The 12921-nt window shown below is 47.3% G+C and overlaps 1 protein-coding gene across 2 annotated transcripts in view; it reads right to left on the bottom strand.

Annotated features, from left to right (window-relative positions):
• AHCYL2 (adenosylhomocysteinase like 2) overlaps positions 1-4153 on the bottom strand; it is a 210576-nt gene extending 206423 nt beyond the window's left edge. For both annotated transcript variants that reach the window (XM_025379982.1, XM_025379983.1), the window contains exon 1: positions 3731-4153. In XM_025379982.1, the coding sequence (XP_025235767.1) occupies positions 3731-4090 (360 nt within the window). In that variant the 5' untranslated portion in view covers positions 4091-4153. The remainder of the gene's footprint in view (positions 1-3730) is intronic.
• Positions 4154-12921: the final 8768 nt, after the last annotated feature.

Genomic DNA, 12921 nt, shown 5'->3' with positions numbered 1-12921 from the left:
AGCTGGGACCACAGGCGCCCGCCACTTCGCCCGGCTAGTTTTTGTATTTTTTAGTAGAGACGGGGTTTCACCGTGTTAGCCAGGATGGTCTCGATCTCCTGACCTCGTGATCCGCCCGTCTCGGCCTCCCAAAGTGCTGGGATTACAGGCTTGAGCCACCGCGCCCGGCCCAGAAAGTTTTAATATTTCTGAACTAAATCCTCTCCTGCCTTGTTTTCCCTGCTGTGCTCCAACACTCCTATCACTCATTTTCAAGAACACAAGGAAGAAACCCCTTTCAACTACTACTACCTCATTCCCTGTGAAACTTATCTTCCCATTTCCCAAATTACTTCTTACAGAGATTTTTGACTTGCTGGGTTTACTTGATGTCAGTTTATGAAAAAGGACATTATATTTAAATATATCATAGCCAAATGACATGATCTGGCCCCCAGAGTACCACAAGTTACAGGATGGAGGCAGGTGCCAAAGATAAGATGTGACTGAGTAAACTGCACACCATATGTTCCTTCTTATTAACTACTTCACTTGGGAATTCTGGCTCTTGTAAAAAGTTTATTTCCCTTGTGTGGCTGAGCAGAGTAACAAAACTAAGAAAACTGATGATATGCAAATGAAGTAAGGGAAATCATCTACGGAAATGTGACTTAAAATAAATGTTTGTACATGACAGTTACAAAACAAATGCAACAGTCACCAGCTCCACAGCCAAAGGCAGCTATTTCAATACTAGTATCCTCAGTCCCTTCGTATGTTGTAAGAAAAACAGCGAGGAGTCAAGGTCAGAGTGGTTATTTACATAGACAATCTAAGAATCAACAAAGACCCAACAAATCAAAATGTCACACTGCAGTCCCTTCGTGAGATGACTTTCAACGTAGGGAAAGAAGGGCAGTCTTGGGCACTTATTTTGATTTAGCCAATTCAATAACAAGGTTAAAGATTGGGCACCTGAAAAGCAGCTCAGCAATGCCCTAAATTTCATCACCCAGCTGTATCCTTGCCCAGAGCTTCACCTGCTTAACTTTCAGCAGAGAAGTTGTTTTTTTGGTGCAATTAACATTGTAAGGCAAGCTCAGCCCTGCCTTCCAATAGCCTTGAGGCTGCTGAGTAAAATCTAGAATCATGGAACATAGATTTGATGCTGAAAAAACAGGAAGATGGTTCAACGACAAGGAAAATTGTCAAGAAGCACATCTAGAATTAAGAAAAACAGACTCCAGTATGCTGGTCTTTGATTTTTTAACTTTTCTTTTTTTTTTTTTTTTCTGAGACAAGTTCTCACTCCAGCACCCAGGCTAGAGTGCTTATTGCAGCCTCAACTTCCTGGGCTCAGGTGATCCTCCCACCCCAGCCTCCTGGTTTTTTTTGTTTTTTATTTTTTGTTTTTGAGACAGAGTCTCGTTCTGTTGGTCAGGCTGGAGTGCAGTGGCATGATCTCAGCTCACTGCAACCTCCACCTCCTGGGCTCAAGCAATTCTCCTGCCTCAGCCTCCCGAGTAACTGGGATTACAGGTGCCTGCCACCATGCCTGGCTTAGTTTTGTATTTTTAGTAGAGACGGGGTTTCACCATGTTGGCCAGACTGGTCTCGAACCGTTTTTGTTTTGTTTTTTATTTTTTGTTTTTGCCACCCCAGCCCCATGAATAGCTGGGACTATAGGCACACACCACCACGCCCAGCTCTGTATTTTTTGGGTTTTTTTTCCTGTTTGGAGAGAGAGGTTTTCACCATGTTGCCTGGTCTCGAACTCCTGGGCTCAAGCAATCCGCCAGCCTTGGTCTCCCAAAGTGCTGGGATTACAGACGTGAGCCATGATTTTTTAACTTCTTTATATAGAATATATATATGAACTGTGTGAACCTTTCAGAGGCGGTCATGGTGGCTTGCACTTAAGCCATGATGGAAGAAATAAAATAAAATCAATTATTCATAATAAAAGCACTAATAATATCATTTAAGACTATGTGCCAAGCTCAATGCTAAACCTTTTACAAATATTTCTAATCCTCAATCATACTTAGTACTTTCATTTTATAGAAGAGGAAACCAATTTGTGTAATTTGAAAATTACCAAAAAGGTAGTAATGGGGGTACTCGGCTTCAAATCCAGGTCTGCCTGACTGTAAACCTCATGCTCTAAAAGCAATTTGTTAAACACTTTTAGCCTAAAGAGATCTAACCAAATTACAAATTTTAAACATAAACAGTCTTAATCACAAGAAAATGACTTGACCAAAGTTACAAAGTATCACAACAAGTCAGAAGTATGTTTTGGATTTCCAGACTCATATCTAGGTACTTCTAGCACTGGTGCTGCTGCTGCCTCTCTTTTTTACTTTACTTTTTTTCTTTAAACTCATTTCTGCAGGATGCTGCCTCTTTCTACTGTAACTCTTCCCAGAGGAGTTTCATACTGCAAACGACAAAGACATTGTCTAAAGCATTATAGAAATTCCTTCAGTCTTGCCTCTGACTTATCATCTAAATTTGTATAGTTAGGATGAAAGGATTATCTGCTATACCTTAATCATGAGACTATGACAAGAAAAAGTTATGGTGGATCCGAGATTCCAATTCAGCTGAGTCCCACACAGTAAAACCCAATGCACACTTCCCGTCTCTTTGTTGCTGTTCTGATAAAGCAATTAAAAACCATTCACAACAATTAAAAAAAAAACATTAATCCCTGTGTCCATACTGTGTCTAGGAAATTGGAGCTGTAAGTCCTTTTTATACGATCCACACTTCTGTCTTTTCCAATACTTGCCCTGTTTTTCTGTGCTGATTTAGCTTTAAGAGAGAAAGAGAGATAAGCTTTGAGAAAGAAGGACAACTATGGATAGACAATGTACGGTAATACCGGGCTATCATCCATCTAGGCAGTTACTTCTTGGTATTCTGAGACCTTCTCAAAACTGTCTGAAAGAAGCTGCTGACGCCTAAGACCGAAAACCCCACAAAGATCGTCTTTCCCAAAAGTAGCAGCATTTCTTCCTATCATTTTCAGATTATAATAAAGGAACCAATAAGACATTCATTCTCTTCATACACAGCCTAATAATCCTGGTGACCAACTATACTGAGCAGGGAGGACAAAGCTCTTAAGATGAAAGAGTGAGGAGAATCTCTTCATTACCCTTTTACATATTCAGGGAAGAGAGAATATTGCAGTAGCTGGAAATGAAGCGCACAGCATCGTGTTGCTGTATGGACACGGTTGGCCACAGAAAGGCGGAAAGTCATCAATTGTACGGAAACCAGACAACTCTGACGATTTCTATGCAAGGTGACTACACCTTACTCGTTCTCCAAGTATTATCTTTTCATCCTTATTGCTGGGTGAACTCCCGTGAGCCGTAAGGTTTTTCTATACTATCGAGGTCTCCTCCACGATAGGTTGGAAAATCACACCCGGGAGCGTGTTGGGGGCGCGTGGACGTACTATTAGATGTCTCTCCTCCCGCTGCCTATTCCAAGTAGTAGGGGAGAGCGCTACCTCCATGTTATTCAGAGCGAAGTACGGCCGTGCCTCCTGCAGTCTCCGCTCCCAGCACTACGGGCCGGCTGGGGGGCATCTCTGAGAGAGTGGGTTTGAGGGGACAAGGGGTATCTCTGGTCCTGCGATCAGAAAGGAGGGTGTGGAGGGTGGTGCCGCCGTGCCAAGAGGATCTGCAGTTCCCCTCCCCTCCCTTCCTCTCCTAGAGAGGTAGCCCGGCCCCAGTACCTTCTTGACTGTGCGCGGCGCCTCGGTGACGGTGCCGTCGGGGCTGACCAGGGCCTCGCCGCCGTCGCGGTGCCGCTGGTGCTGGTGATGTGGGTCGCTCCGCTTCATGGCCGACGCCTGAGGCACCTTCCCGGCAGCGGGGCTGAGAGCGGCGGCGGGCCCAGCGCCCGGGCCAGGGGCCGGGGGCCGCTCCGCGGCGGGAGCTGGAGCCTCAGGGTCTCCACCGCCCGCCGGGGGGGCCATGGCGCCCACGGCGGCCGTGCTCAGTCCTAGTTGCGACTCCGCCTCGGAGGGGCTCAGGTCCTTCAGCTCCACCTCAGGCACCTTGGCGGCAGCCGCAGACACAACCTGCACCGACATCACCGCCTCCGCTGCAACCGCCGGCTCAGACTCCAGCCCCAGCTCTTGGTCGGCCCCGCCTCCCGCCTCCCTTCCTCTTCCCTCCCCCATACCCCCACTCCTCCCCTCCATCGCCTCCGCTCCCACCCCCTTCCTCCGCCCGCCAGCCCCGGCCCCTCCAGCCCCGCCCCGCCCCACCCCGGCCCAGTCTGGCCTCGCGCGAGGCGCCACGGAACCTGTAGTGCGTTTGCTCCCGGCTGCACGCGGCGAGAAGACCGTGGGACCTCAGGCCCCGACCTACAGTGCGCGCCCCGGGGGGGGCGGGGCCCGCAGCGCCCCCTGGGAGTTGTAGTCCCTTTCAGCCTTTTCTCTGGAAAGTGGGATTCGGGCGAGGAGCGGGAGCGTTAGGGCCGGCAACTAACAGAAAGGAGTGAGGATAGGTGACTCGACGGAGGGGATGAGGAAGAGAAAGTCTCCAGAGGAGTTGTGACTTCCGGGGAGGGAATGCCAAGAAGCCTTAGGGGAAGGGAAGTGGGAGAGGAATGGCTCGTTGCCCTGACAGCGTGAAGTTCCTCCGCGTGTGCACGTCTGCGATCACGTGGGTGGGCATTTAAAGGAGAAGTGGCGGCTCCAGCCTGGAAGTGGCTTGATTTTTCTTTGTGAAATAGAGAATCCAACACCCTTCCAAACTTTAGTGGCTTTGTTTTTAGAAGGCATAAAGTAGGACCTTGCTTGCTGTGGCGCTTTCTGGCACATTCTGGGTTTGGAAGCTAAGATCATTCCCCAAAGAAGTTAGGTATCACTAGATCAAAATTCAAGGCTGAGGTATTACACGTTGCCTTAAACGAGGCCAAATCGTTTGACCTATAATTCTACTAGGGCAATGATCTGAAATTCAGATACATATATCAGCATAGAGGAATATGAATAATTTCCTAAGTGATGGGATTTAAGGTGATTTTTACTTTGTACTTTGATGTATTATTTTTAAATTTTACATTTAGAGGATGTAAGCACAAAGACATGCACGGCGGCGTCCTTTTTAATAACAAAAAGCTATCTTAAACTAATGTCCAACAAATAGAGAAATTGTTACAGCCTTTGAAAATTGTTTGCCGGCTGGGCATAGTGGTTGACGTCTGTAATCCCAGCACTTTGGGAGGCCGAGGCCGGCAGATCACTTGAGGTCAGGAGTTCAAGACCAGCCTGGCCAACATGGTGAAACCCCGTCTCTACTAAAAACACAGAAATTAGCCAGGCATGGTGGCGGGCACTTGAAATCCCAGCTGCTTGGCAGGCTGAGACAGGAGAATCGCTTGAACCTGGGAGGCAGAGGCTGCAGTGAGCCAAGACCACGCCATGGCACTCTAGCCTGGGCAAGAGTGAGACGCTGTCCCAGAAAAAGAAAAGGAAGAAAGAAAGAAAATTGTTTGCCAATACATTTTTAATAATAAGGGTTTCCCTTTATCATTCTTTACTCTGAAAGCCAAAATGTGAAGAGAAAGCTAAGAAGCTCTTGTGTCTGGTACACTTGTGAGCTCTATAGAAATGGCCGTGCTAAGACGCCTTCCGACACATAGTGTGAGGCACAAATTTGGTGATCAGGAAATGAGAGACTCCAAGGCAGGACAACTTCACAAAGTGAAGATTTCTAAAATCGTAATAGCACAGGAAAGAAGATCAAGGCAGTCTGGCTTTCAGAATAAATGTTTATCACAAAAATATTAAGCTAAGAAGCAAGAGACAAAATTACACGTTCCATAAGATTTTATGTAAAGAAAACTTTATAAAAAGAAAATGCAGTTGACTCGTGACAACTTATGGAGGGGAGTTTCTTCTCTGTTCTCAGAGAAACAGGAGCAAAGGTGTTCATACAGTTTACAGCTGTTTCAGAGACTTACAGCCCTAACAACCCAGGCAGCCACTGGACAGCTACTCTTTAGACATCTAGTCTTTGGTGTCACTATGTTTTGCTTGACAAGGAGAAGGAAGGAGGCCGGGCATGGTGGCTCACACCTGTAATCCCAACACTTTGGGAGGCCGAGGCGGGTGGATAACTTGAGGTCAGGAGTTCAAGACCAACCTGGCCAACATGGTGAAACCCCATCTCTAATAAAAATACAGAAATTAGCCCGGCATGGTGGCTTCTGCCTGTAGTTCCAGCTACTCAGGAGGCTGAGGCAGGAGAATCGTTTGAACCCAGGAGGTGGAGGTTGCAGTAAGCCAAGATTGCACCACTATACTCCAGCCTGGGGAACAGAGTGAGACTCTGTCTCAAAAAAAGAAAAAAAAAAGAAAAAAAAGAAGGAGGAGGGAGAAATCACCTGCCTCGATCTTCTTCTTTCCTGTGCTACTATTTTGGAAATCTGTTCACTCTGTGAAGCTGTCCTGCCTTGAATGGAGGCTCTCATTTCCTGATCTCCAAATTTGTGCCTCACACTATGTGTTGGAAGGCGTCTGAGCACTGCCATTTCCACAGAGCTCACAAGACACAAGAGATTCTTAAGCTTTTTCTTCACATTCTGGCTTTCAGAATTTCCTTCCTGTTAAAAAGAAACCAGCCCAGAGCTTCATCCTCCAGCTGTCGGGGCAGAGATTAGCAGCTCTGTAACTGATTTCATTCTTCCCCCTAATGCTCAAGGGAGCTGCGGTACAGCCACCTGGCATGTGTTGGAGCTCATAGACAGCAGCTGCCTACCTGCCACTAGAATTGATTACTGAGGGGATGAATTAATTCTTCAGTGTGATGTGGTTATAAAATATAAGGAGTTAGAACACTGGAATGAAACTGATACCCTGTTTTATTCCAGTCACCACGACTGATTGGGGCCAACTATCAGGACACACTCTTCAACCTGTTCTCAACTCCATCCCTACACACCTGCTGCTTCTGCCATCCTTGTAGCTGAGGGACACCAGGTACAGTTGAATATCAAATTGCATACTAGAAACAGAGCACTTAAGCTCCAGTTTATGAACTAGTTAATGAAATATTTGGACTATAGGTCTTCTTTCATCTGACTCATTCAGCTTCCAGAACGCTGGCAAGCAGGAACGTAACTTCCATGCAGGACACTGGTATAAAGAAGAATTTCCTTTTTTTTTTTTTTTTTGAGACGGAGTCTTGCTCCATCACCCAGGCTAGAGTGCAGTGGCATGATCTCGGCTCCCTGCAACCTCTGCCTCCCAGGTTCAAGCAATTCTCCTGCCTCAGCCTCCTGAGTAGCTGGGACTAAGGCGCCCGCCACCATGCCCGGCTAATTTTCGTGTTTTTAGTAGAGACAGAGTTTCACCATGTTAGCCAGGATGGTCTCGATCTCCTGACCTCGTGATCCACCCTCCTCGGCCTCCCAAACTGCTGGGATTACAAGCCTAAGCCACCGCGCCCGACCAATAAAGAAGAATTTCTCTGAGGTATCTGACCAATCCAAGAGAGAAAACAAAGATACTAACATTGAGAGTTTCCAAAGGAAATAAGCCAGCCAGATCACCCGCCCTGAAGACCATACTAATGTTCACAGAGCTTCCGTGAACCATTTAGTGTCACACTCTTAAGTATGAACAGACAACCAAAGTCACCAGACATATGAAGAAAACTTAGAAAACTTTGGTTTTTTTGTTTCGAGGCAGAGTCTCACTTTTGCTGCCCAGGCCAGAGTGCAGTGGCATAACCATAGTTGACTGCAACCTCTGCCTCCTGGGCTCAAGCAATCTTCCCACCTCAGCCTCCCAAGTAACTGGAACTACAGGCTTGCACCACCACACCTGGCTACTTTTTAAAAAATTGTTTTTGGTAGAGAAGGACTCTTGCTATGTTGCCCAGGCTGGTCTCGAACTTCTGGTTGGTTTTTTTTTTTTTTTTTTTTGGAGATGGAGTTTCACTCTTGTTGCTCAGGCTGGAGTGTAGTGGCGCAATCTCAGCTCACTGCAACCTCTGCCTCCTGGGTTCAAGGAATTCTCCTACCTCAGCCTCCCAAGTAGCTGGGACCAAAGGCACCCGCCACCATACCCAGCTATTTTTGTATTTTACTAGAGATGGAGTTTTACCATGTTGCCCAGGCTGGTCTCGAACTTCTGAGCTCAGGCCATCCGCCTGCCTCAGCCTCCCAAAGTGCTAGGATTACAGGCATGAGCCACTGTGCCCAGCCTCTTTATTTTATTTTATTTTATTTTATTTTATTTTATATTTTATTTTATTATTTTATTTTGAGACGGAGTCTCACACGGTTGCCCGGGCTGGAGTGCAATGGCGGGATCTCGGCTCACTGCAACCTCCGCCTCCTGGGCTCAAGCAATTCTCCTGAGTAGCTGGGATTACAGGTGTGGGCCACCACATCCAGCTAATTTTTGTATTTTTGGGAGAGATGGGGTTTCACCATGTTGGCCAGGTTGGTCTCAAACCCTTGACCTCAAGCAATTCACCCACCTCGGCCTCCCAAAGTGCTGTGATTACAGGTGCTAGCCACTGCACCAAGACTTGTTTTCCTTTTGAGCAGTGGGGAGAGTGGGATGGGGTATTGGTCAAAGGGTACTTTAGCTAAATCTGTTATACTTTTCTTTAAAAAAAAAAAAGATCTGAAGCAAATATGATAAAATGATAAAAAGTTGATAATTCTGAGTGGTGGGAATACGAGTGTTTATTAGATTGTTCTTTGTACTTTTCTATATCGTTTCAATTTCTTATAACAAAAGTAGGCTGGGCACAGTGGCTCATGCCTACAATCTCCACACTTTGGGAGCCCAAGGCAAAAGGATGACTTTGATGCCAGGAGTTCAAGACCAGCATAGGCAACATGGCCAGACCCTGTCTCTAAAAACAATTTGTTTTTAATAAAATGTGTCTAGCATGATGGTACATGCCTGTAGTTGTAGCTACTTGGGAGGCTGAGGCTGGAGCATCCTTTGAGCCCAGGAGTTTGAGGCTGTAGTGAGCTATGATTGCACCACTGCACTCCAACCTGGGCAGCAGAGCAAGATTCTGTCTCTAAAAATAAAAATAAAAAAGCAGGCAGAGGCTGAACATGGTGGCTGATGCCTGCAATTTCAGCACCTTGGGAGGCCAAGGCAGGAGGACTGCTTGGGCAGAGACCAAGTTTGAGACCAGCCTGGACAACATAGTGAGACCCCATCTCTACAAAAAATAAAACTAGCCTGGCATGGTGATGTGCACCTGTAGTCCCAGCTCCTCGGGACGCTGAGGCGGGAGCATTGCCTGAGCCCAGGAAGTTGAGCAGAGATTGCATCTTGCATCACTGCACTCCAGCCTGGGCAACAGAGTGAGACCCTGTCTCAAAAAAAAAAAAAAAAAAAAGACAGAGGAACAAAGAGGGGCAGTGGACAGACTGCTTTTAAGGAAGCTGGAACCAACAGAGGTAAAGCCAGCTGAATTTGAAAGAATGGTAAGAGGCCCAGTGAGGCAGCTAAGGGCAGAGCCTGTGATGAGGGGCATGCATGGAGAGCTCTGTTCTCAGGGTGACAGCTTAGCAGGGAGTCCCCTAAACTGGGAGTCCCCCAAACTGGGAGTCCCCCAAACCAGGCTCCCCTTGGATCCTGAGGGATTTCTTTGGGGATCTCACTCAGGAGCTTTTGGTAGAAGGGTGGTTACTGTTGTTCAGTCCTGAGATCTCGTGCTCCCATAGGGATACTACTGGAAGATTTCTTGGTTGTGGGAGTGTCCATGGTGCTGGACATCTGCATTCACAAAGGTGGGCTCACATTGCCCCCTAGTGGTCACAGAGTCTCTGCACAAAGGTCACATTTCTCAACTTTTTTTTTTTTTTTTTTGGAGATAGGGTGGTGCTGTAGTCCAGCACCCAGGCTGGAGTGCAGTGGTATGTTCTCGGCCAGCCTGGACCCTCGCAGGCTCAAGCAGTCCTCCTACCTCAGCCTCCCGAGTAGCTGGGACTATAGGCACGCACCGCCACGTCTGGCTAATTTATTTTTTGTAGAGACACAGTTTCACCATGTTGGCCTGCCTGGTCTCAAACCCCTGGACTCAAGTGATTCTCTCGCCTCAGCCTCCCAAAATACTGGGATTACAGACGGGAACCACAGTGCCTGGCCTATTTCTCAGCTTTTAAGGCCCACATTGAACTCCCCTTTCACCCCATCTCCCATCCTTTACACAAGTAATCCCACCAAAGAAAGAAAGGATAGAAGGAGGGAGGAAAACTAGTAGTCAACTGTCTTTGGAGATGAAAAGAAGAATATTGTAACACTCTCCCTTGTTTCAGAAAAGATCCTTAAACAGCACTGATAACTTTCATTATTTTAAATACTGTTGTTGATAAAGGCTAAAAAATAGCTGTAATAATGCTGAGGGAAGCAGTAATGGCCAGGATGAACAAGAAGAGCAGGTGTAAGAGGATGTGGCATGGCCAGAGGGAACACAAACTGGGAAACCTGGATAGAGAGAAAAATCAAAGGCGGGATTAAGAATGGAAAGAGCCTGGGCACTGAAATCAGGAAGAGCCTGGACCTAGTGTCTGTCACTCACTAGCTGTGAGGTTGCAAGCAAGTCATTTTGCTTCACTGAGCTTATATTTTCCAATTAAAATGGCAAAAACTGACCAGGCGCGGTGGCTCATGCCTGTAATCCCAGCACTTTGGGAGGCCGAGGTGGGTGGATCACCTGAGGTCGGGAGTTCGAGACCAGCCTGACCAACATGGAGAACTCCTCTCTCTACTAAAAATACAAAATTAGCCAAGTGTGGTGGCACATGCCTGTAATCCCAGCTACTCGAGAGGCTGAGGCAGGAGAATCACTTGAACCCTGGAGGTGGAGCTTGCGGTGAACTGAGATCACGTCATTGCACTCCAGCCTGGGCAACAAGAGCAAAACTCTGTCTCAAAATAATTAAAATAAAATAAAAATAGAAAATACTGCAATTACTTTTGCACCAACCTAACACATAAAATGAGCTCCTTTGATTGGTTTGTTATTCTCTGAATTAAACAAGAGATAGTGGAGACCATGGCTAAGTGCCCACTGGAGCCAGGGGGCCCAATGAAATGCCAGCATTTCCACTTACTGTGTGGTCTTGGGCAAGCTACTAAACCTCTCTGTGCCTCCGTATCTTGAGGGTTGTTAACAGAGCCTCACAGGTCTGAATCTGTGAGATTTGATGAATTAATGTACACAAAGTGCTTAGAGAAGTACCCAGCAAGGATCTACTAAGAGTTGACTTTTTTTTTTTTTTCCTGAGACACAGTCTTGCTGTGTTGCCCAGGCTAGAGTACAGTGATGCAATCACAACTCACTGCAGCCTCCACCTCCTGGGCTCAAGCGATCCACCTCAGACTCCCAAGGAGCTGGGACTACAGGCACACCACCACACCCCACTAATTTTTAAATTTTTTGTAGAGATGGGGGTCTCACTTTGTTGCCCAGGCTGGTCTCAAACTCTGGGCTCAAGCAGCCCTCCTGTCTCGGCCTCCTAAAGTGCTGGGATTTCAGGCATGAGCCACTGTGCCCAGCCAAGAGTTAGCTACTATTAATACACGTGTAAAGTGACTAGAATACAATCCATGAGTTAGTATTCCCTTTCCCCGTCTCCTGGAATCTGGCCATGGTCAAAATGCGGTATCTTCATCACATGAGCAGCATTCGAAGGGTATTCCTGGCTGGGTGCAGTGGCTCACACCTGTAATCCCAGCACTTTGAGAGACCGAGGTGGGTGGATGACGTGAGGTCAAGAGTTCGAGACCAGTCTAGACAACATGGTGAAACCGCATCTCTACTAAAAATACAAAAATTAGGCTGGGTGCGGTGGCTCACACCTGTAATCCCAGCACTTTAGGAGGCCAAGGCAGGCATATTACCTGAGGTCAGGAGTTCGAGACCAGCCTGGCCAACATGCAGAAACCTTGTATCTACTAAAAATACAAAAACTAATGGGGTGTGGTGGTGCATGCCTGTAATCCCAGCTACCTGGGGGGCTGAAGCAGGAGAATTGCTTGAACCAGGGAGGCAGAGGTTTCAGCGAGCCAAGATCGCGCCACTGCACTCCAGCCTGGGTGACAGAGCAAGACTCATTCTCAATAATAATAATAATAAATAAATAATAAAATAAAAACACACACACAAAACCCACAAAAATTAGCTGGGCATGGTGGCACACATCTATAATCTCAGCTACTTAGGAGGCTGAGACAGGAGAAACACTTGAACCCAGGAGGCGGAGATTAGAGTGAGCTGAGATTGTGCCACTGTACTCCAACCTGCGCGATAAAGTGAGACTCCATTTCAACAATAAAAAAGAGTACTCCCCAAACAAGCCTGGTCTGTACTCCACAATACCTGCCAAGTCTGTGGGCACCAGCCCCTTTGCTCCACAGATCTCTTCTCATAATCCTGAGCCCTTGCACCTCAGATCCCAGTCTTCTACGCATTATCTTGTTGGAGGAAATGGGGCTAACAGGCTTCCCTGACTGGCCAGGGGAGGAAGCTGTGGATCAGAATGCGCCTGGCCTGATGGACATCCCCAGCAGAAGAAAGAGGCCCCCAGAAATGGGGTCCAGGAATGCCTCAAGGAGCCCGGCCCATTTCGACTCCGAGACACCATCACCCCAGGGGAAGCTGCACGCCTGTGCTCAAATATCTTGTGATCAGTGCTCAGTGAGGCAGCTGTGACCACAGAAGAGCTTTTGTTCATACACAGCCAACTGGCTCAGGCGGGCAGCCAGCACATGAGGCCGCCATCAGCCGGACATCTGACTATCAGCCGTGGCCACATTAGCAACAAGCTCTTGGCCTTTCTGAACAGCCTTGGGAAGATGTGGAAGACAAAAAAGATCAGGACCAAGACAAGGTAAGGAGGCCAGGATCGGGAGCCACAGAAGAAAGAACGCAC

The sequence above is a fragment of the Theropithecus gelada genome, chromosome 3 (assembly GCF_003255815.1).
Source record: "Theropithecus gelada isolate Dixy chromosome 3, Tgel_1.0, whole genome shotgun sequence".
Classification (NCBI taxonomy): Eukaryota; Metazoa; Chordata; class Mammalia; order Primates; family Cercopithecidae; genus Theropithecus; species Theropithecus gelada.
This window is presented reverse-complemented; position numbering and strand designations above follow the sequence as displayed.